This window comes from Coregonus lavaretus (assembly GCF_964263955.1).
Source record: "Coregonus lavaretus genome assembly, chromosome: 31".
In the NCBI taxonomy this organism is placed as follows: Eukaryota; Metazoa; Chordata; class Actinopteri; order Salmoniformes; family Salmonidae; genus Coregonus; species Coregonus lavaretus.
The window spans coordinates 33,090,149-33,115,084 of NC_140018.1; the positions used below are offsets into that span (position 1 = coordinate 33,090,149).

General features: G+C 42.2%; 2 protein-coding genes across 5 annotated transcripts; one reads left to right on the top strand and one right to left on the bottom strand.

Moving 5' to 3' along the window:
• Positions 1-370: 370 nt before the first annotated feature.
• LOC311106337 (transport and Golgi organization protein 1 homolog) lies at positions 371-13,614 on the bottom strand. Of its 2 annotated transcripts, XM_084148662.1 has the most exons (20): positions 13,401-13,614; positions 12,237-12,368; positions 12,085-12,106; positions 11,866-11,954; positions 11,680-11,757; positions 11,449-11,559; positions 10,775-10,846; positions 10,555-10,659; positions 10,321-10,443; positions 10,055-10,136; positions 7,868-7,920; positions 7,654-7,744; positions 7,426-7,564; positions 7,042-7,240; positions 6,776-6,843; positions 5,182-5,270; positions 3,737-3,808; positions 3,585-3,631; positions 1,971-2,340; positions 371-1,840 (listed from the first exon to the last, which is right to left on the bottom strand). In XM_084148662.1, the coding sequence occupies exons 1-20, from the start codon at positions 13,500-13,502 to the stop codon at positions 1,533-1,535; spliced, it is 2,352 nt and encodes a 783-aa protein (XP_084004788.1). In that variant the 5' UTR covers positions 13,503-13,614; the 3' UTR covers positions 371-1,532. The 2 variants fall into 2 exon arrangements, with proteins under 2 accessions (XP_084004788.1, XP_084004789.1); XM_084148663.1 differs by lacking the exon at positions 3,737-3,808.
• On the top strand, positions 12,713-24,411 carry LOC311106351 (axin interactor, dorsalization-associated protein-like). Of its 3 annotated transcripts, XM_084148685.1 has the most exons (8): positions 12,721-13,082; positions 19,294-19,451; positions 20,818-20,981; positions 21,078-21,191; positions 21,736-21,858; positions 22,062-22,184; positions 22,340-22,457; positions 22,661-24,411. In XM_084148685.1, the coding sequence occupies exons 5-8, from the start codon at positions 21,771-21,773 to the stop codon at positions 22,755-22,757; spliced, it is 426 nt and encodes a 141-aa protein (XP_084004811.1). In that variant the 5' UTR covers positions 12,721-13,082; positions 19,294-19,451; positions 20,818-20,981; positions 21,078-21,191; positions 21,736-21,770; the 3' UTR covers positions 22,758-24,411. The 3 variants fall into 3 exon arrangements, with proteins under 3 accessions (XP_084004810.1, XP_084004811.1, XP_084004812.1); XM_084148686.1 differs by lacking the exon at positions 19,294-19,451; XM_084148684.1 differs by lacking the exons at positions 22,062-22,184; positions 22,340-22,457; positions 22,661-24,411 and having other exon boundaries at positions 12,713-13,082; positions 21,736-21,822.
• Positions 24,412-24,936: the final 525 nt, after the last annotated feature.

The window sequence follows — 24,936 nt, forward strand, 5'->3', positions numbered from 1 at the left end:
CCTTTACACTTACTAAAGGAGCGAATCCTAACTAAACACATGTCAAATTTTCACTTGGCTTGTTCGACATTGCAGGTGACTGCTGACTGATCTACAAATGACCTTTCATCATAAAATAAACTGCTAATTATTTGTAGATCAGTCAGTCACAATTGAACCACAATGGATCACGTATTTGATGCTCACTACCATAGCCACTGTCATGCAAGACTAGTGAAGGCTTTGCAGGAGTGCCCATAGCAATTACCAGAATTAACCACTTCAGGAATAAACAGATGGGTATTACTGTAGCTGTTATTGATAGCATGTACAAAGAGAGCAAATTCAAGTGTAGGGTGTGGCCGACAGAAAATTCACTTAGTCATCATGATTAACCTTCAGTAACTCCATTTATGGCTTCACATACTGTATAAGGCAGAGCAGAGCCCAACTATACAATCATTTGACAGCCTTGATAACAGTGTACATAATACCATTCCAGATATGCCATTAATAATCAAATCAGTCAAGTGTTTTGGTAGCAGTAAATATTGTCTGTGGGTACAAAGAAACGCTCTGGGACCTACTCAGAGTTAAACAAATATTTCTCACCAAAGCATACATTATCTGAGCGCAATGATATAAATGTAATGCAAATACGGACTTTAATCACGTGCAAGAAATATCAGGTTCTTTTTTTACTTGAAAATAAATTGACAAATGTGATGCATCCCTGATGTAACATAAGAACAAAAAAAAGACAAACAAATGTGAAGGTAATATGACAGGTGTTCAGTTAGTGGGTGATTAATGGCTTTTCACATGTAATATAGCTATCCATACAAAACAAATACATTGAGCACTATCAGACATTTCCTTTAAACTAAAATGGATCTGAAGAGTTGTCATATGCTTCATATGAACAATAGATAACATAACTGCAGTACTTTTTACCAGCTTTATTAATAAAATATCCTAAGAATAGTAAATACATCTCTGACTATCAATTTACACAACCTTCCTTTTCAGTTCATTCTGAAGACTGTTTTGGGAAGAGTTAAGATAATACTGTACTTCTGAAATGATTGATACATTTTTTGTAAACATTTTTAGTCATTTAGCAGACGCTCTTATCTAAAGCGACTTACATGATCAATTAGGGTTAAGTGCCTTGCTTAAGGGCACATCAACAGATTTTTCACCTAGTCGGCTCGGGGATTAGAACCAGCGCAAGCAACCCAAAAAGCTTGGGGCCCCTTTATTTTTAATAATTTCCATAACATTGTGAAATTAATACAAAACCAACATAATACCCTTTTAAAAACTGAAAATCCTCAGTCATACAATATAAATGTTATTGCACAATAGGCCTTCTTGCAGAGTGGCAAGCCTCAGTCACTACTCAAACATATGAAACATAAGACATTGATTTTCTGATGCTTTAATAGGAACACTAACATTTAAGATGCTTTAAGAAAAGATACTTTAAGAAAAATAAAGAGATGAATCGTGGTTGATTAAATGTAGCCGGGTCGTTAACGGTTGGTGGGTGTCTAAGGCTCTGCCATGGCAGAGCTGACTGAGTCCTGGGGGGCAGCTGTTGCCTGCTGGGAGCTGTAGTCTTGCCCCTGGCCCTGGGAGCCAATGCCGGGCTGGGGGCCCACAGAAGAGTCATGGCCATGGGGGGCCTGTGGCTGCATGGGGGGCTGCCCAGGGAAGTCTCTGGGGCCGCCGTGAGGAGGGTATGGGGCCGCCCAAGGGGGCAGGTGCTGGGGTGGGATGGAATGATCACGTGGTCCATAGTGCCCGTAGGTACGTAGGGGTCCCATGGGTCGGGCCATAGGAGTGCCGCTGGAAACACCTAGGTAGAAGGGAAAACAAATATAATACCATAGTACCAACATAACAATAGCATTACTAACCACAACTGAAATACTAATAGCAAAGAGTCAACTTGAGGTAAAAGCTGGGGGCCAGAATTCACCACCTACCGAATGAGGGAGGCACCGGTCCATAGTGAGAAGGTGGAGGAGGGCCCCAGTGGTGTGGGGAAGGGGGATTGTAAGCACCAGGTGGTGGAGGCCGATATCCGGGTGGGATCATGGGACCAGGCGGGTGTCCATTAGGCGGTGGGGGTCCGGGAGGCATCATGCCTGAGTGTCCGTTGTCTGGTCGGTACACGGGAGGCATGAAGGGTGGGGGTGGGGGAGGAGGGATGTGGTGGGGGCCGGGGCCGGGAGGGGGACGGTAGCAGAGTCCAGAGGGATAGCTGATGATTGGTCTGAGGGGGCCGGGGCCTGAGTCGGGGGGGGAGCTGATGGGAGAGACCAGGAGGGAGCCAGGACCCTGAGGTCGAGAGTTCTGGAGGAACAACAAACAAGAAACATTAAAACGAAGAATAGCAATATGTCCATTGTGCTTGTAGCCCTGTTGCTGGCACCAACAGTGAAGACCCCTTTCATGTGATTCAAACAGTTTCGTTAGGTTAGAACAAAACAAACACAATCATGCACATGTGAGAAAGACAACAATAACCCACAATAAGTCAAGTTACACAGTTCCACAAGAATCACACTGATTTCGGAATCAGGACCGTTTCCACAAAGCATTAACCTCAAACACACACACAGCTTTAAATGATAACACATTTGAGATATCCATCATGTAGTTGTGCTGAAGTTAAGGCTTTGTAGAACAGTGCCACCATTTCACTCAGTGGGGGTCAGAGGGTAGTCTTGCCCCTGGCCCTGGGAGCCAATGCCGGGCTGGGGGCCCACAGAAGAGTCATGGCCATGGGGGGCCTGTGGCTGCATGGGGGGCTGCCCAGGGAAGGTCTTAATGTAAGGAACATGTAAAAGAGCTTACAGACGGGCCGCGGTAAGCGGCGAAGGTATCTGACTTCAAATGGGAGTAGAGCGGCAAAACGCTAGCAGTTTTGCTAGTGGCTCGGGTCGTGGTACTCACTCCAGTGAGCGGCGCCGCTGGCTCGGCACTCAAGGCTTCAAAATATTAAATTAGCTGAAGTCTTGAGCGGCACATGGTTGACCAATGAGCAGAGTTCATCTTGCCAACCAATCAAACAATGTTTTAATGACAACCTTCGAACTGACAACAACCGGGGACCGCTGGTCTCTACAAGATTTTCTCGAGGTTCAATTGCCGTTTACCGAGGCCCGTCTGTAAGCGCCTTAAGACAAGTAACTACGCATGTCAGAATCCAGCCAGCAATGTTAAGTCTGACAACCATGTGAAGCCACTACCCAGCTGCCTGCCACTCCAGCCACTGATCCACAGCTGGGGTAAGCATGCTCACACACACATCCGCAATCCCTGCCACCGCTGCCTGGAACATAATACTCACTGCCTCTGGGTTCTCTGTGGAGGCCTGGGCCTCAGCCTGTGACTCTGACTCTAGTGGAGTGGTCTGCTTTAGTGCAAACACACCCACATGATGGAGGAACAGGGGGGAGAGATGCACACACCACAGTAAGTACTGAAGGGGTTTCATTGAAACTTTCCTTCTCTAGTTCCATGTCACTTTTTCCCTCCTGACATGGTTACGTAATAAGGAAACAAATAAGCTGTGGAAATTGACTGAAACTTACCGAGCAGTCCAGATTGCTTAGTGAGGATGTACGTGGGGCCATTGTGTCTGTGGAGGAGCAAAGGGCAGAATGATTAGAGGAGATTTAGGATAAGGGCACAATTAGGGAATAATACTACATCAACCCTCAGTGACTACAAATATAATCTCTACCAGGTCTAGCAGCCACTGGGTGTTTGTGGTCAGGAGGGTAACGGCCGTGAGGGTCAGATGGAGGTCGTGGTCCTATTGGACACAAAATACACGGTGATGCCATATTCTCATCTTCTCGAATGCTAATCTTGGCTCTCCTGGTTGTCATTAGACACCTGACTCTAGACCACGTTGCTGGTTCATGCTACCATCTATTTATAGCAAAGTCTGGTCTATTTGCAGTCCGAGGAAAATGTTTGGTCATGTCATGGTAGGATATTACTCTTCTAGAACTAGAACACTTGCGGATAAATATTAATACCACATCTCATATGGTTTAAAAAAATAAAGCAAAGGCTAAAGCTTTTGTAACCTAACGAGTTGCCCCTTACATATGATCTCACAACAGCTGAACACAACAAAAACAACACCATAGTACTGGAAGAGCAAGAGGCGTTATTCCAAATTGTGAAAGAAAATGAAGGCATGGGAACATTCTGGATCATCTGGACACTCAAACACAGGTGAGAAAGATGGGTATGGCAGTAGAGGGATAAAAGATGGCAGTGAAAGAGACATGAAAGAATGTCATTGAAAATCAAAAAGGAAGTAATCAGAAGACAAAAAAAAGGAAGAGGAAAAGGTCAGAGGTGGGTACCAACTAGGAGCAGGATGAGAGCAGTAGGAAGAAAAATAAGGAAGGGAAATGATTGAAACACCACAGGGGAGGTGAAGAAAGGGAAAAAGGAAAGGTGAAAAAGAGAGCAGCGAGTCGGGGCATACAAGGGTGAACAAGGAGGGGTTTGATTGGCTGAGGGATGGTACTGCTCGGCCAATCAGAAGGGCCAAGGCTGTCCGGGGCGAGGGTTCAGGAGTCTCACCGTAGAGCTCGTTAATTCACCCCACGGGGGCAGAGGGGGGGCGCCCGGGACCCTCTATCATGAGAGGGGGGACGGGGCACCGCCACTCACAGGTGAGGGCCCGTACGAATCACCTGTTTAGCAAAAGCATTTAACAACCTTTAAAACAACAAAACACACAACCAACACCACACAGCCAAATACCGCTGTCAGTCTCTCCACATTGGACCAGCTTCAAGGAATTCAAATCAAAACATCAGGAAAACATGCATTTCAGAAAGTAGAGATCAAACAGCAGATGGGGTATCAGACAGTCAAAACATCCAAGAACTAATCTGAAATGCAGTCACAGCTGAAATCCAACCGACAAGACAATAGAAATTAGCCCTGCCAGGTATGAAACACAGTGGGCAGTTCAGGAACGTTACAGAACGTTCAGATATAAATATATGATTCTCTGTCTTCAAGAATAGAGTCATTTCAGCCCTATTCATTTCATTTCTATCTGCAAGTTATATTCTGATGATTTTGCCTTACTGAATGCGCCACAGACGTGCCAGTCGCCAGCACGAAATAACAAAGGGAACTCTGAGGATTGGTTCTTACCTCGTCGGAGAGGCATGGGAGCCATCCCAGGGGTGGGCTTGAACAGAGGCCTACGGAGCTCATTCAGCTTGCTGGACATGTCAGTCAGTCTAGGGTAAAAAAGAGAACAGGCATTTAGCTTCTCAATACTGTACCTCCAAACCTAGACTAATATAGCTTACTGCATTTCAGGGCTCAAAACTGTGACCAAAACACTTGCATTTGCGACCCTTTGACTTGGCAGTGCGACCAATTTTAAATTGGTTGCTAGGGTGCCAGTGAATCTTTTTTAGCCGGTCACGTTAGTTTTTGGTTCACAATTTGCTTATTTTTTCTTTATTATTATGATTGTGCAATTGACCAAAAATAGACCATATGAACGGATCTGCCTGTCCCCATTTTGAGTGAGCAATAGGTGAGAGGTGCATTCTAATAAGCACAACCATATGACCGTTGCTTAAAATGCAATTGCGGGAAAAATACAGTTTGCAAAGCAACTACTGTTGTTCTAGTTACAGAGAGGAGAGTCACTGCTTTCTGTGAGTATATAATTACATTTCTCACCTCTCAATATGGAGTTCATGGCACCACTTTACAACTGGAGTAGGCTATGTAGTATATGGTTTTGATGCGCCGCGGAGCGCGCCATTTGCGGTGAATAAGGCTACATCAAGTAGCCTGTATAGGCCTAGAGCTGGAAGGTTTTTGTAGGACATTACATTCGCTAATATATTAATAAATTAGCCTACATTGGCTATCTAGTAACATTATCATATTTAGAGTTAGCAATCTAGATAAGTGTTTTGAGTTCCCACATCCTCAGGTGGTGAATAATATAGCCTAGGCCAATATGCACAAAGTTGTCCAAAAATACATCGGATCATTTTGGATTCTATTTCGACAGGTTGCACATCAAAATACCAACCATGCATTCCCTGGATATGTTAGATGAAATATCTTACTTTTTGAATCTTAGACTACCATCTCAGTTGTCTTACTTGTCACAGGATTATTTATTTTCTTATACTGGCTACTGTTGATAGTGTACAAAAAGAAAACTAGCATTCCTCTTGGCTGGCCTACTGTAGACATATTGACCTCTGCTTTGAAAAGCAGTCTGTCTTAAAGGGACAATGTCCTATTTTGAGATGTAATTTTTTTTTTTAAAGACAGGCCTACTTTAGAAACAAAATTCTGCAATTAATGCAGTGCAATTCTAACGAATAGAATAATGTCTTACATTGCAAAATTATATCATACAGCTTTTTAATACATCATTAATTAATATCCAAATGTAGCCTATTACTAGCTGAATATAGAGAGAAAGCATGCTTCCCAATGCATTTATAAAACAGTTCACGTTGAACCCTGAGTAAATATATCCAAATCAATGTAGGAACACAAGGGCATGCTAATTTAAAAGATGGCTAGTCATTATTAGCCTGGTTCTGTATGGAATGCAGGTACATTATGGGACACAGGTCAGGTCACCATCTCTGTGCAGTGGCGAAAAATTGGTGCGACCAAATCATGTGCTGGTGCCATCAACTGAATAAGCCTAGAGCCCTGCATTGGTATAGCCCAATTGAGTCTGTTGTATTAGTGTTGCACTCACTTGTTACGAAGGTTAGTTCTTTCCTTCTTCTCGTCCAACAGAGCTCGCTCAGCAGCACGTGCAATCACCTAGAGAGAAGAAAGAGAGACATTTAAAATCTCCTGTTTTGGACTAAATTCACCTTACAATTTACTAGCCAAACAGTAGACTTAAAAAAAAAATATTGTCCTACTGTATGTGCCATCGGTGGGGGTTGAAAAATGAGAAAAAGACACATTTCCATTGTTTCTGTAACAAATGGACTAATAAAGTTGTACTGTACATACCCAGTTCTCGTGGGATTTCTGCTCCTGCTCAATGATCAGGGCTTTGTAGGACTTCTCAGTCCGTTTCAGCTCGTCCTGGATCTCTTTGATGCGCTGCCTATATACCTTGACCTCCTCCTCGGCCTCTAGGGCCTTGCCGTGCACCTCCGTCAGCATGTCTTCCTTGTTGCTGCGCTCAAACTCCTCCTTGGTCAGCTTCCTGAAAGGTGACACACACATTAAATCAAACTCTCAATTTAAAGTGCATTTGAAAACCTCAAACTTCACAATAAAAGAATACAGTAAAAGACATTGAACAATGTTTTTTACATGCTGTGGTGCCACTGAGAACAAACCCTACAACGGTATTAACGCATGAACTGAACTGCTTCTGGTTCTACTTACTGCTGCAAAGCATTCTCCTTCTGCTGGTACATCTCGGTCATGATCTCGTTCTTCTGCTGCAGGGTGTTGTACTGGTTCTCCAGGTGGTTCCTGTCACTTTTCACCAACAAGATGTCATGCTCCAGCTGCTGATATTGTTCTGTGGCGATAACAAGTTGATAGTGTTGAGAGAGAAAAGGGAGTGATGCATTTCAAACTCTAGTTGCTGGGATAAAGTGCTTGACATACCTTCCAGCTCTTTCCTGGCCTTCTCTTCGTTCAGCAGCTTGGTCATGAAGCGATCGCGCTCTTCCTCCACGACAGACAGAGTGGTCTGGACCTGTGGTAAGTTGTGCCAAAAGTTAGCGTAAGAGTTGACACACTTCTTGGTTCTGAGCATCAGTTTTATTGGCTTTCAGGTACACAGAAATGTTGGTCCGTTCAAGAATGAACTCAGTCTTACCCGAGAGACGTCCATCATTTGCTTAATGCGGTTTTGGATGACGGTCTGCTTGTCTGAAATGGATCAAACATAATTGTAAACACATTACTGACACGTTTCAGGAAACTAGGCGTATGTCGGAGAGGCATTTGAATGTAAACATTTATCAAAATTAGTTTTTTGGCAGAAATGCCTTCTGGAACATGTGAACTTTCATGTGCCTTAATAACAAACTTGTATGCCATCTGTAAATACGAATACAATTGTTAAATTACGAGCCTAGCTGGTTTAGCCACGGAAAAAGACAGGAACCTTCCTGCCAGCCATGATTGGCTGAGATAATGGATGGGCTGGACATAATGAGATGAGTTTGGATTGGTCTGCCATGTAGCACGCTTGTCTATAACATGAGCTTCTCAGTATGTGTAGGTAATCCTTTCTAACTTTGCTTTTTTGAAAGATGCTCTCCACTTTCTGGAGAACCGAGCTTTGAAATCCAGTGGAAGCATAGTATGATAGCTAAGGAGATGGAGAAAATGTTGTTGTTTGATTGCAAATATGTGGAGGGAGTCGAAAAGAGAACACACAGAAAGAAGGCAGTTGTATAAAACACCCGTCTCCGGATTACATCTTCAAACTAAGGGCAACCATGGCATCCGTGACAGAGGGAGAAGTGTTCAGCCATGTATTCAGGTAAGAGAGTCTAGCTAGCTACATTTTACGATATTATAAATTTCTAATTTTATCAGAAAGTCGTTTTCATTGCAAAATAAATCTTACTGTTAGCCGGCTGGCTCGCTAGCTAACGTTACTTGTATGATCTGTGTAGTAATATTACTTGTATCTCAGAGCCATTTGCATCGCTAGATATAGCCTAATGTTAGCTAGGTAGCATTGAACCTAGTTGGTTAGTTTTAGCTACCAGCAGATTCATACAGGGTAGTAACGTCGAGTTGGAATTATGGTTAATTGTTTAGCTAGCTAGTCTAAACAAAAGACTCCACTATGCAAGTAACCATTTCACTGTACCGTTTACACCTTCTGTATCCTGTGCATGTGACAAATAAACGTTGATTTTATTTTATATAATGTGTGTGTTTACCAGAGATGGTAATGTGAAGAACATGACCGGCACAAAAGTCAAATTTGGATATAACGTTAGGCCAACGAGACAGTGTCCAAGTTCTAAAATTCTCTGTAGAATGCCCTGCTTTTACTTCATCACACTCACAACCGTAAGCTATTTTCTGTAATTATCTCGCCCTTAACTTGTAAATAATGATCTTGTTGGGAGTTTATTTTCCTGTAATAATGAATACAAATTAGCTAAAGTTAAGACGTTGTCAGCTATATGATATGGTCATTATTTGAACTGGCTAGCCAGCTAACTTAACATTAGCTAGCTGCTAACAAGCTAGAAACTAACCAAAACATTGTTTAGAAATTTGCTTTTAGTTGCCTGGTTTGCTAGATTGACATAACTAAATTCATTTTTAAACAGATGGGTTTATTGGTGTTCAAATACAACAGTTATGCTATTTTGGACCACCAGGCTGCTGATGTCATGCAGCCTGTTGTTTTTGTGTTTATACTTTTTCATAACGACAACGACAAGTTTGATGTCGGACGACAATAGAATGTTCATGATGTCACTGCGACAACTGTCTACAGACACGTCGATAGACGTAGTATAAACTACCCTTTAGTCTTGAAATCTTTGGTTGTTTAGTACACTACAGTACTCACTGTTTAGCACATGTGAATCCTTAAAGAGAGGGGTGGGGCATTGGCTTAAGAGGGTGTGAACGATGCTGAATGGGTATAGACAAAGAGGAGCTCTCCAGTAGGTGTACCAAAACATTAAATTGATCATTTTGTCAAAAGTGGGGTTACAAGTTTATCAACTTTCAAAGCAGAATTAATTTCCCATTGTTCTTCAACTGTAGTGTATGATATACCATTTTCTAGCTCTGAGTCTCTACTTTTATCCAATGTAAAAAACATAAGAGAAGGCTGGTAGGAGGAGCTATAGGAGGACTGGCTCACTGTAATGGGATAAATGGAACGGAGTCAAGCACGTTGTCTCCATGTGTTTGATGTGTTTGGTACCATTCATTTTATTCCATTCTAGACATTACAAGGAGCCCGTCCTCCTATAGCTCCTCCCACCAGCCTCCTCTGATTAGGACACTGTGTCAGATGACTTACCATTAGAAGCTTCCCGGTTAGCCACAACTCCATCTTTCAGATCATCGCAGGCCTCCAGGTCTCCTAGCAGGTCAGACAAAACCTGCCAGAGAGGGAGAGAACCACCAATTATACACTACACTTTTCCCCTGGAATCAGTCAAGAAGAAGGATTTTTCTTAACATAATACAGGTGCCATGTTTCTTTGTCATCAGAGTGCGTTTGAGAAGGTGTGAAAAGGAATTGATGCGGTGTAACAATATCGTAACTTTAAAAAAAAAACTCACCTCAACGTTGTGGTCCTTCTGAACGAGGGAATCCTCCAGGTCTTTCTGGGACTTCTGGTAGACTTTGATCTGCTCGCTCATCTCCCTGTGCTTCTCCTCCCACAACTTGGCAGCATGGTGCAGCTGTAACAAGGAAATGAGGTCATAAAGACAGTTCTATGCAGGCCCTGCATGGCCAATGAGTCCTACACATGAGGCTTCAAGTGTGAATCGTTGTTCTGTATTGGTACTCACTGAGAGGTTCTCCTCCTTCAGGGTGGCAATATCCTTCTCCAGAACCTGGCGCTGGACTTTCTGGGCATCTTCACGGAGCTTGGCTTCATCCATCAGAATGGTAGCCTACAGATTCAATGACAAGGATAATTAAAGGAAATGGACACTTTACATTTGATTGTTGCAATGTTAACATATTTGACATGTTTTCATTGGGCATGTTCACTTATATGAACTATACCTTTGAGAGTGCGTCCTGGGTCTTCTTCGAGCTGCGCTTCAACTTCTCAATGGTTTTGTCCATTTCAGATATCTATGGGCAAAGATAATGATAAGCATAATGACAACCATTTTTCTCTGTGCTCACCAACGAGTCATCCTATTTAGGCTAGTAGCTGGCTAATAGTAGCTGCCTATGCTGTCTACATCAAGAAGCAACTGCTCTCTAGGGTGGTTATCTCTCTTGTTTGCAGGCTGTCCCTTCCTCTCTGTAGTCAATTACCAAATTTTCTGCACTAAACTATGTTGAATATTTATTTGCCTGTTGAAAATTAAAACTTCCTACAACGTCTCAAAGTTTGTGCTTGATTTGATTTCTCTAGAGAAACGGCACATTGAACTCACAGAATAAAACAAACTTAATTGAATTAAAAGAATTATAATATAAATATAATATAATATAATATGCCATTTAGCAGACGCTTTTATCCAAAGCGACTTACAGTCATGCGTGCATACATTTTTTGTGTATGGGTGGTCCCGGGGATCGAACCCACTACCTTGGCGTTACAAGCGCCGTGCTCTACCAGCTGAGCTACAGAGGACCCGGTTAGAATTGAACAGTTGTCAGACAATTGGTTGTTTTGAAACCAGGGGGAACATTTTTATTCCGGCTAATCGCTCAATACTACTCACCATATCTTCATGTTTCGCAGTATTGGCTCGCTCATCGTCAAAGGATCTGGCGAGTAAGTTATTTTCCTTGTCCAGGCGCTCATTTTGTCTCTCCATCTCTTGCACAATATTCTATTGGATAGAAAAATAAAATGGTGTGTCAATTCAAACACTATGGAAAACAAAAAATAAATAAAAAATAGTCAGCATGACAATGATGTGTGATCAAGATAATATTTCCTAGAGACTCACCTCCAGTTCCTGGATCTTCTCCAGAGATGAAGTGGCAGATTTCTCAGATTGCTTTTGCTTTTCTTTAAGTTCTTCGCCCTGAGGGGAACCCAGTAGAAATACATTATCAAAACATTGTTATGTCCCTTAATTCACGTTGAACCCAAAATTCTGGATCTTGGTCAGTGAAAAGTCTCTGCAACTTACCTGTTGCTGCAGTTCAGCGACCTTTTGGAGTATCTCCTTCTTCTCTTGTTCAAGCCTTTCCATCCTGTCCGTCATCTCTTTTTCAGTAGCTAATAAAACATATGACAAGAGTATGAATTCAGACATGGTTTACACGTGACAAGGACACCAGCCTGTAGGCAATATGAATGAGGATTCACTATGCACCATAAATTGCCAGAGAGAAGTAGAAGAACTTACTTAGATATGACTTGCTTTTGACCTGTGAGAAAGGGAAAAGAAAAGTGGCAGCAAACAGCCTCCTCAACAGTAGCATACGATACATCATAGAATAACATGAAGCATTCAGATGATGAAATTATGAAAGCAGTGACTGTACAACAAGGATTTACAGATAGAATGCTCCTCCAGAGGAGGAAGAGGAAGCCGATGACCCCGGCACCTGCAGTGACCAGCACGGGTTCCCAGGACACGCCGTAGAAGTCTGGACCTGGCTTCCATTGCTCTGGCAGGCAGGTGACCATCTGGGGAGACACACAGGCCCAATCAGTGTTACTACAGCACATGTCTGGCTTAGCAAATAAGTTGGGCAATAGTTGGGCTGAGATGACAGAGGAAAATCAGTGATGTTAAACATTGAACTAAACCATCAGGCATTACAGTGTTCTGTTTAAAAGCATGGCTAATGGTTATCCCACTGAGCACCCTCTCAGTCAATGCGAAGCACATCTTCAGATCAAATCAAGGTGGGTTTAGAAATAGACCTAGCCTATAACCCAGTTGTTGATCAAAATCAATAAAGAGAGAATATTTGCCTTATCCTTACGTAATCAATGGGGATTGGATTGGCCTGGAGCCCTAACACTGTCCAACCATGGAGACCTTTGCACAATGCACGTGGCATACAGGCACAACACAGAACTTCCATCGCAGTCGCTCAGTGAAATTCAGGGATTAGCTAAATGAATCACCACAGCATGGATCTAACTAACAAGCCTTAGGCCTAGGATTTAGAGTGCAAAAGATTGCATCGTGTGCCCTTTCACCCTGTAAGATGGGCAATAAACAAAACAGATTATTGCATAACATCACTAGACATGAGCCACATGTATATTTAAATGGCCTGTAACCTCAGGTGATAGTTATGCAAGGGGAACATGTCAAAGTAAAATTCAACAACTTGAAGACACCTCTCTATCTGAGACACAGATAGAGGAAGAACAGATACTGCCAGTCTGGTAAGTGTGACATTTAGTTTTCTATGAGGAAGAGGGCTGGCAACTTCCACTTTGAAAACATCGAAACTAAAGAGCAATCTAGTGATCCATTCTAGGCTGCAACTATTGGGGAAACGCATTAGGTATTGGAGGACAAGTTCATTCCCCAAGACATTGAAGCTGCCAACATGATTCAGTTTCAATGTAGCTAGCAAGCCAGCCAGCCATACGGCGGCCTAAGACTTGACTAGCCAGCTAGCTACAATAGCTATTATAGAAAGAGTTCAACAAGATATCCTCCATACATTGGCAGTATCAACACTGTAGCCAACTACTTACATATTGAAGTTCCGTTAGAAATAATACGTAGAAGACAGACAGTTGATCAGATTCTGTCATCAGGGGCAACGTGGGTAAAGGGGTTGTTTCTTCTGCATCCATCGCGACGCTACCGTACGTTAGTTTGACAGCTGAGCTGGCTATCTGATGTTAACTAGGCTATTCAGAACGCTGAATAAAATATGATTATTGCATCACAATATACGTTCTGATTCGGGTTTATCACGTCTTTGTTGGATAGAACTAAAACATTCCACAAGTTTACTGACAAGTGAGCGCAATTTCCCACTCGATTTCTCCATTCAATTTGCCTATCTGACTCCCGCAGATTTATTATGATACCTCAAAAGAACATGTAGATTATTTTTCAAGCACTGGGTACTGTAATATTCATATGTGTCAGCATACTGAATTGTAATTGGATGCATTATACTGTGCTATGATTGGTTAAGACCACCCAGGTTGTGAGGTCATTCTAAAGATGATCATGGCCAGAGACACATGGACATGCCAGTTATAGCTAGTTAATAAAGAGCTACGTTTATAAATATCCTGTCGTCCTGCATTTTATTATTTTGTACAAAGCATACAAAACAAGACAGGTACCAAAACAAACTAAGCAAATATAGAGAGGATATGACTCTCACAGTCTCAGGGTAGGCTATCGTCCCTCAACTACATTTATATTAAAAGTCAGAATTGATCAAATAAATGTTAATATAAATGCCTAGTTGAGGGACGACGCTAAGGGTTGGCTATCCTTATTTTATTTTTTCTGTTCTCAAAATAGCCACTCTACTATCAAGGTCCAGGGAAGCCCGGTAGTAAACATATTTGGGAGGACCATCAATGATGGTAATGATCCAAGTCACATGCCATTGCAAATGAAATGACAAAAAAGCATTGCAACTAATTACAGGCCAATACCAAAGACATTAACCTCTTTCTGCCTATTCTTATAACCCATAAAAGTGATGTTGGTCAACTGTGCTGGTCCATTCCATATTCAGGGTCAATATCTCCCCAATTATTGCCTTTATTGTTTAAAATTATCTATATTCCCCCCCCCCCCCCCCCCCCCCCCCCATAAATAATATTCAGATTTTCCCCAGTACTGTTTGAGGCCTACTTAACTACATGATTCTAGGGATGTGAGGCACTGAGCCTACCAAAGATTTTGTACCTGAACCTCATTTACGTTCTCTTTTACCATTTTGTTTAATTTCACTTTGTTGTCACTAGCAATAGATTGTATAGATGTGTCACAGTCCCCTTTAAGACTAAATCCATTTTTACAATGGCTGTACTTGAACTCAACATGATTCTGAGTTGCATAGAAAAGTAGCAGATGCTACATCCTTTTGACTATCTGGAGATAGGCCAATACAATCATTGCTTGTTTACTGTTATTTGGTGATTTACAGAAACAAAAGTGTTTGGGGTTTCTTGTGCTGTGTGACACATTCCTCACCATATTTACGTTTCACTGCATTTCTCCTCCCCCCTCTGTGTTTGGTGTTTTTGTATCAGTTAGTTTATTGTCTTTGACTGTTGCACTGACTAAAGTTTATGCTGTCATCCTCATCTCCTATCTCATTACATATGGGTGACGGCTCAAAGGATTGGTCAACATTTACATTTACATTTTAGTCATTTAGCAGACGCTCTTATCCAGAGCGACTTACAGTTAGTTTATTTTTCTCACTGGCCCCCCTTGGGAATCGAACCCACAACCCTGGCGTCGCAAACGCCATGCTCTACCAACTGAGCTACATCCCTGCCGGCCATTCCCTCCCCTACCCTGGACGACGCTGGGCCAATTGTGCGCCGCCCCATTGGGTCACCCCATTGGGTCAACTCAACCTTGTTCCTCAATCTGATTAACAAAACTGAATGTTACCTCTATTCTTGTCCCACATATTCCTAAAATGTTTGATACTACGTTTGGTGACAATGGGTTTTCCAATTGGCCATTGCAAAGTTTTGGCAACTTCCTCCCAAAATTCGAAATCACACTTTTCATTATGCTGCATAATGGCATGTATTGCCATTGAAATAGCATGATAATTCCCCTCATTTTTTTGAGTCTTAACTTTCTGATCCTCCACAACATTCCTGCCACCCTATACAATTTATGTTTCAGATTTGGTGGTTCAACAGCCTTATTTTCATTCATCTGTTTTGTCAAATTATTCTGATCTATGCATTTATCAGTAAGGTCGACTCCACAGTTAACTCTTATCACCATAGACAACAGCGTCACTATCAGTACAGTCAACTCCTACTATAGCACTAGGTCCACCCTTTACCAGTCCTTCCACCAACACCAGACCTCTGCGACCAACTCCCTTCCCTAATTTATTCTATTCTATTTTATTCCATTATATTGTTGTTAAATCATTATTATATATATGTTATTATAGTATAGCCTATAATTTCGTCCATCAAACAGGTAGGCCTACCTTTTATTTCTTAAATAGGAAGAAATAGGCTCGAACACGAAGCCCACTTGTTATAAAGTCAAATTAAAATGAAGACCCTATTGAGTAATCCCAACCCCACTTTATTCCGGCACCTAGAATAGTTCTCTCTATAAGCCAATATGTAATTTATAGGCCTATAGTGCAGGGCTAGGCAACCCTGGTCCAGGAGTGCCGCAGACACTTCATATTCTGGATTGAACCAACCTGGAACAGCAGGTGTGTTGAATTTAGGCAATCACTGAACTGATCAATTAGCTCAGTTGGTCAGGTGTGCTGCCTAGTTGGAACAAAATCCTGCAGAACCTGCTGCACTCCAGGAACAGAGTTGCCTACCCCTGCTATAGAGCCCCACAGTGGAGGTGTCATAATACCCATAAAACCTAGCGGTCAAACAGGGAAATGGTTCCAATTGTTTTTCCACCGTTCATTTTTCCTATAGGGAATTTTAGAAACACTTAAAATAAGGGCTGTGTTTCGTGTAGGCTTACCCTGGCATGACGTTTTGATAACCATTTAAATCGCTCTTGGACAAGGTGACTTTTATCAATATATTCGGCTCTATTTACTCTCAGATTCGAAAAATGCTAATTAGCATCAAAGTAGACATGCAAGACTACAAATCCCTGCAAGCCAAAGTCAGGGCTATCCAGAGCGTATCATATGCAGCAGCTGGTAAAAGGGTTGAGGGTTTGAATGGTGCACTTGAAGTCCACTAACTGTAAGTCGCTCTGGATAAGAGCGTCTGCTAAATGACAAAAATGTAAATGTAAAATGGAAAGGCCTTCACTGCAGGCTGCAGGGGTTGCCTTTCACCAGCAGGATCCTGACATTTCAAAGGTTAAGAAGGTGGACTTTGTGGCCTTTATAGCTATGGTGATAAATGGCACTGCCAAGGTGGAGAGAAGGTCCAGGAAGATAGAAATCATTGTGGAATCGGCGGAGAGGTTCCTGGGGCTGAAAGATTTCTCGACGAAGGAGTTACATGGAATATTGTCACAAGCCGTACCACCGTCTCAGGCCCTAGAGCCTGAGAAGGGAGATATGGAGAATTGAAAGAAGGAAGAAATAGGAGTTTTGTTTTGTCAATGTACTATTTTTATTTGGGTGGATTAAGTTAGTTTCCCTATCACGTATGGATTTTATTTTTACCTTGTTTTGGTTTCAACCCATCCAGTTGGTGGCGGCAATACACCTTTTTGGGTTGTAGTCCACCATAACGCCCACAGAAGAAGAAGAATACAGTGTATTGCAGGCATTTATTTATTTTATTTTTTTAGTCATTTAGCAGACGCTCTTATCCAGAGCGACTTACAGGAGCAATTAGGGTTAAGTGCCTTGCTCAAGGGCATGTCGACAGATTTTTCACCTAGTCGGCTCGGGGATTAGAACCAGCGACCTTTCGGTTACTGGCACAACACTCTTAACCACTAAGCTACCTGCCGCCCTATTTGACCTTGGACCATGTTTTGAACCCCACATTTAATGCAAATACCACTTAAATAGGAACAAATATGAATCATTGTTAATGTTTAGACAATTATTTTTGTCATGAATAAATACAGTTTAATGATACTTTTCTACTATTACGTGGGCGACCTTTATTTTGAAAAACTCAGAAATTCCGTGACCCGGAATTATTTTATTTTGTGTCGCTGACGAGGCGTTGGTAGCATGCATGGGGTTTGGAGCAAATTCACACTTTTTGCTAAACTACCTACATTATATTTTGCTAAAAATATAACAAATACAGTGGGGAGAACAAGTATTTGATACACTGCCGATTTTGCAGGTTTTCCTACTTACAAAGCATGTAGAGGTCTGTAATTTTTATCATAGGTACACTTCAACTGTGAAAGACGGAATCTAAAACAAAAATCCAGAAAATCACATTGTATGATTTTTAAGAAATTAATTTGCATTTTATTGCATGACATAAGTATTTGATCACCTACCAACCAGTAAGAATTCCGGCTCTCACAGACCTGTTTGTTTTTCTTTAAGAAGCCCTCCTGTTCTCCACTCATTACCTGTATTAACTGCACCTGTTTGAACTCGTTACCTGTATAAAAGACACCTGTACATACACTCAATCAAACAGACTCCAACCTCTCCACAATGGCCAAGACCAGAGAGCTGTGTAAGGACATCAGGGATAAAATTGTAGACCTGCACAAGGCTGGGATGGGCTACAGGACAATCGGCAAGCAGCTTGGTGAGAAGGCAACAACTGTTGGCGCAATTATTAGAAAATGGAAGAAGTTCAAGATGACGGTCAATCACCCTCGGTCTGGGGCTCGATGCAAGATCTCACCTCGTGGGGCATCAATGATCATGAGGAAGGTGAGGGATCAGCCCAGAACTACACGGCAGGACCTGGTCAATGACCTGAAGAGAGCTGGGACCACAGTCTCAAAGAAAACCATTAGTAACACACTACGCCGTCATGGATTAAAATCCTGCAGTGCACGCAAGGTCCCCCTGCTCAAGCCAGCACATGTCCAGGCCCATCTGAAGTTTGCCAATGACCACCTGGATGATCCAGAGGAGGAATGGGAGAAGGTCATGTGGTCTGATGAGACAAAAATATAGCTTTTTCGTCTAAACTCCACTCGCCGTGTTTGGAGGAAGAAGAAGGATGAGTACAACCCCAAGAACACCATCCCAACCGTGAAGCATGGAGGTGGAAACATCATTCTTTGGGGATGCTTTTCTGCAAAGGGGACAGGACGACTGCACCGTATTGAGGGGAGGATGGATGGGGCCATGTATCGCAAGATCTTGGCCAACAACCTCCTTCCCCCAGTAAGAGCATTGAAAATGGGTCGTGGCTGGGTCTTCCAGCATGACAACGACCCGAAACACACAGCCAGGGCAACTAAGGAGTGGCTCCGTAAGAAGCATCTCAAGGTCCTGCAGTGGCCTAGCCAGTCTCCAGACCTGAACCCAATAGAAAATCTTTGGAGGGAGCTGAAAGTCCGTATTGCCCAGCGACAGCCCCGAAACCTGAAGGATCTGGAGAAGGTCTGTATGGAGGAGTGGGCCAAAATCCCTGCTGCAGTGTGTGCAAACCTGGTCAAGACCTACAGGAAACGTATTATCTCTGTAATTGCAAACAAAGGTTTCTGTACCAAATATTAAGTTCTCCTTTTCTGATGTATCAAATACTTATGTCATGCAATAAAATGCAAATTAATTACTTAAAAATCATACAATGTGAAATTGCTGGATTTTTGTTTTAGATTCCGTCTCTCACAGTTGAAGTGTACCTATGATAAAAATTACAGACCTCTACATGCTTTGTGCGTAGGAAAACCTGCAAAATCGACAGTGTATCAAATACTTGTTCTCCCCACTGTATATATATATATATATATATATTGTGGCTTTCACATGATTGTTTACGAAAATAGGTCGAACTTCAAATGGTGAGTCATGGATGATCTGGAGTCGGAACTCAGGGTACCTGGAGAAGAACTGGGCGAAAATGAGTCTTCAGATGATGATGAATCAATCAACAGAAAACGAATCAAGAAGCCAAACCTACCCCTGGCGCCTCCTATATTTAAAGGTAATTGATAAAATACAGTGTGTAGACGAATATGTGAACCCTCGAGTAAGCTAAACCAGCTAGTTCAAGGTCCTGCCTACCGATTGGTGCTTCATACACTATGTATACACAAAAGTATGTGGACACCCCTTCAAATTATTGGATTCGGCTATTTCAGCCACACCCGTTGCTTACAGGTGTATAAAATCGAGTACACAGCCATGCAATCTCCATACACAAACATTGGCAGTAGAATGGCCTTACTGAAGAGCTCAGTGACATTCAACGTGGCACGGTCATAGGATGCCACCCTTTCCAACAAGTCAGTTCGTCAGGTTTCTGCCCTGCTAGGGCTGCCTCAGTTAACTTAAAGTGCTGTTGTTGTGAAGTGGAAACGTCTAGGAGCAACAACGGCTCAGCCGCGAAGTGCGAAGTGGGGTAGGCCACACAAGCTCACAGAGGACCGCCGAGTGCTGAAGCACATAGCTTGTAAAAATCATCAATCCTAGGTCGCAACACTCACTACCGAGTTCCAAACTGCCTCTAAAAGCAATGTCAGCACAATAACTGTTAGTCGGGCCGAGCAGCCGCACACAAGCCTAAGATCCCCATGCGCAATGCCAAGCGTCGACTGGAGTGGTGTAAAGATCGCCGCCATTGGACTCTGGAGCAGTGGAAACGCGTTGTCACATGTCACCATCTGGCAGTCTGACGGAAGAATCTGGGTTTGGTGGATGCAAGGAGAACGCTGCCTGCCCGAATGCGTTGCACCAACTGTAAAGTTAGGTGGTGGAGGAATAATAGTCTGGGGCTGTTTTTCATGGTTTGGGCTAGGACCCTTAGTTCCAGTGAAGGGAAATCTTAATGGTACAGCTTACATTGACATTCTAGACAATTCTGTGCTTCCAACTTTGTGGCAACAGTTTGTGGAAGTCCCTTTCCTGTTTCAGCATGACAATGCCCCCGTGCACAAAGCGAGGTCCATACAGAAATGTGGAAGAACTTGACTGGCTAGCTCAGAGCCCTGACCTCAACCCCATCAAACACCTTTGGGATGAATTGGAATGCCGACTGCCAGCCAGGACTAATCGTCCAACATCAGCGCCCAACCTCACTTAAGCTCTTGTGGCTGAATTGAAGCAAGTCCCCGCAGCAATGTTCCAACATCTAGTGGAAAGCCTTCCCAGAAGAGTGGAGGCTGTTATAGCAGCAAAGGGTGTACAACTCCATATTAATGCCCATGATTTTGGAATTAGATGTTTGACGAGCAGGTGTCCACATACTTTTGGTCACGTAGTATATGTCAGTGTCTGATTATCGTTTTCATCTTTACATAAGATGCTCTCTTTAGTCTTATTAATCAGTAGCTATGTCTGTTTCATTACAGAGACACCCCGTGAGACTGGCTTTCACAAGACCACAAGGAACTGCCTCCAACACATCAGGGAGGTCTTGCTGCACCATAGATGGCAGGATGCCGCAGAGTACATGGCCAGTTACTCACAGACACTGGAGGATACCACTGCAAACATGCCACAACTCTACGCTGAGGTAGGTCTATCTTTGGACTGACTGAACACTCACAAAGTGTAGCTAAGAAGTACTGTATAGATGCTAAGTTTGATTTCTTCAAACTTTGTCTTTCAGATAATTTGGAGGAAAGGCACAGAGATACTACACCACCATCCCGAATCGAAGCTGGAAGACTACAACAGCTTCTATGAGCGAGTGAAACACTCAGGAGTAAAGCATTACCTGAAGGTATGTTCCTTAATTGACCTCTTGATCTCTAAACTATCAGCCCTACTAAAGGACCCTAAGTCAATAGGTTTTGTTGTAGCATGAATATGATTGCCTACTAATAGACAGTTTGTTATTATCAATAACCCTATACTACTACTACTACTAGATAACTTTAGTTGTTGAATCTACTTTACAATGTCTTCTTTTTTTTTTACAAGCGTTCACCAAAATGGGTATGTCATCTTAGCCTTACCTGTTAGTCAGTCTACAACTTATTCTGCTGCCTATTATTGTATAAGTAAAATAATGCTGACAGTAATGACTTGAAAAAGGATCTGCAAGTATAAACACTGGTACGTCCCAAATTACACCCTATTCCCTATATAGTGCAATATGGCCCCTATGGTCCCTAGTCAAAAGTAGTGCACTATATAGGGAGTAGGGTTACATTTCGGACGCCAACATTATATTGATTTCAGCTGCATTAGTTCTGGGAAAGTGGGAATGTTTTATGCAATTATTGTATTTCTTTAGAAAGTTACAGCTTTCATGTCTCCAACAGGTACATTGTTGCCACGGTTACCCTCAGAGCCCGGGATGTCGCTGCTCACGATAAAGATTGACAAGATTGGGCTGAAAGATGCAGGGCAACGCATTGATCCCTACATGACAGTTAGTGTGAAAGGTACTGTATGTAGGCTATATTGTTTAAAATGCTGAGATGAGTTGCTTACCTTCACATCTGAAATGGTAAGGTCTGAAACAGTGATAATCTAGACATTTTGTAAAAAGAATTATCTCTGTTGAGTTGACGCTTGACAGTACATTTTTTATATATTTTTCCTGCAGAACAGCCCAAGTGAATCTGAACGTTTTGTTTCCCAACAGATGTGAATGGCATTGATTTGAACCCGGTGCAAGACACACCTGTGGCTACCCGAAAGGAGGACACATACATTCACTTCAGCGTAGACATCGAGATCCAGAGACATATCGAGAGACTACCAAAAGGTAGTCAACCTTTCTATTTCTACTGAATTAGTAGTGGGGCCTCTATTTAGCTAGTATCATGTAATATTAAGCTACTACAGTGTCCGTTTATGTTCAAATCCTTGCAGAGGGATTGGGCGGACAATTGTTAATCCTGAATTTTGTTCATGTTCCAGGGGTAGCTATTTTCTTTGAGTTCAAGCACTATAAACCCAAGAAGGGGTTTACCAGCACAAAATGTTTTGCCTTCATGGAAATGGATGAGATCAAACCTGGTCCCATTGTGATCGAGTTGTGAGTGACACATTGTTGAATTTTCCAGATTAACTTTCTTTAAATGTACTCTCTATTTTATTTAAAGATGAAAATAAATCTAATTTGATAACTATTTCTTTGGAGAATCTCAGATTTGAGTGTTATTTTTTGTTGTTGTTGGTCAGTCTGCCCTTTGAATGTACAGTTTGAAATAATCACTTATTTATGCTATCGGATGTCAGGTACAAGAAGCCCACTGACTTCAAGAGGAAGAAGCTCCAGCTCCTGACAAAGAAGCCACTCTATCTCCACCTCCACCAGACGTTGCACAAAGATTAATAACCGAGGTCACTGAATGGAGCACATCAAGAAAGCAGAAGCACCACAGAAATCCACTGTAGTCATCAGACATCCAACAAAGTTTGGTGTACCTACTGCGTATCCGCCTCCACTCACATCAGCAATACTAAACCCAGCAGGCCCAAAGGCCACACCCTCAACTCTGTCATAGGATGGCCCTGGATGACACATATTAACTACAGCGGTGACAACACCCTACTGTATAATGCTGCGTTCGTAACCAGGTGGGAGGTGGGAATTTACCAGTTGTGAAGTCGTAAATACCAGTTGGATGCATTCACGTGCTTTGAACTTGTTGAGAAAGGCTGATTTGTCTAATGGCCAACAAGCTTCCTAAGCCATAAACTAAAAGCTATCATGCTGGTAAACAAATGAGTGTTAAAAAACCATATTAATAGATTGCTTTTTATAAATAAGGTTTTGTTGTTGCATTTAACTGCCGAAAAGGCTGTTATCCAGGTCATTTCCTTAATAGGTGACGTCAGAGGTCAGCATGTGGGAGAAGTGGGAGCTCAGGATGATATATACGAGTTTCTCACTAGTAATTTCCAGTTGGAGGGCCGTTCAAATGGATTTTTCCCAGTCCTATATGGTAAATTCCCACTTGGTTACAAACGCCGCATTTGACCCCTCTGATGCCAATTAGCGATAACTTTTTTCTCCTCTCTGCATGACGTTCAATGGAAAATAAGAGTTGAGTTAGCAATTGGCACTGTATGTCAAGCAACCAGCAGAAAAACAACCAGCCTCGTCTTTAGTCTTCCTCTGTCTTTCCGTTTGGGGACAAAAGAGGAACAACATGGTCATAGGTGGTCAAGCGGTGTATTGATGATGTCATATCCTGGTGCCAATTTCAAATGGGCACAATGAGATATTTTGACACAACTGCCACAGAGTGAAAACATAACTGCCCTGTTCATTTACTTAAAAATGCACCCTTATCACTGATCTGGCATTATTTAATAGGTAAAAGCAATATATTGGCATATTTGCTTTAATCTATCCTATCACAGATCTGTGAATACTTCAAGGATGGGCGGAAGTAAGGATGCATTTTATTACCATTAAAAAATGATTCTGAGATGCTATGATGTCATCCTGTTGTAAAGGGATTTGAAAAAGGATGCTGCATGTAACTGAAGTTGATTTCTACCTTTGTTTTGAATGCTGTTCCCATCAATGCCACAATGGCTAACCACTATTAAAACATTGTCTACATTTTTATTAATATTTTGATATTTTTTTTGTAATGGCACTAACTGAATATACTTATGGTGCTTTCAAGACAACTGGGAACTCTGAAAAGAACGAGGTAAAATCATGACGTCAGTGATCTTCAAGTCGGAGCTCTAGAAAGAGTTTCCGACTTGGAATTCCGAGTTGTATGACCGTTCAAAAAGATATACCCAGTTGGGAGTTCCCAGTTGTCTTTCCAAGTTCCCAGTTGTTTTGAATGTGGCATTTAGAGACACTAATCAGTGCATATTATTGTGTGTGTGCTGTCTGACAAGGTTGACGATTGTCAATACAGTGTTGTGCTTTGGGTGACAGGTTGTGAGAAAATGAACATTTATCATTGGATTGACAATTTACACTGCTTTCATTTCTAATAAACAACAAAATGCTGTTTGAATAGTAGTCCTCCTTTACACTTACTAAAGGAGCGAATCCTAACTAAACACTTATGTCAAATTTTCACTTGGCTTGTTCGACATTGCAGGTGACTGCTGACTGATCTACAAATGACCTTGCATCATAAAATAAACTGCTAATTATTTGTAGATCAGTCAGTCACAATTGAACCCCAATGGATCACGTATTTGATGCTCACTACCATAGCCACTGTCATGCAAGACTAGTGAAGGCTTTGCAGGAGTGCCCATAGCAATTACCAGAATTAACCACTTCAGGAATAAACAGATGGGTATTACTGTAGCTGTTATTGATAGCATGTACAAAGAGAGCAAATTCAAGTGTAGGGTGTGGCCGACAGAAAATTCACTTAGTCATCATGATTAACCTTCAGTAACTCCATTTATGGCTTCACATACTGTATAAGGCAGAGCAGAGCCCAACTATACAATCATTTGACAGCCTTGATAACAGTGTACACAGTGGCGGCTCCTGAAAAAATTCTCAGGAGGGGCAATTTTTCTGA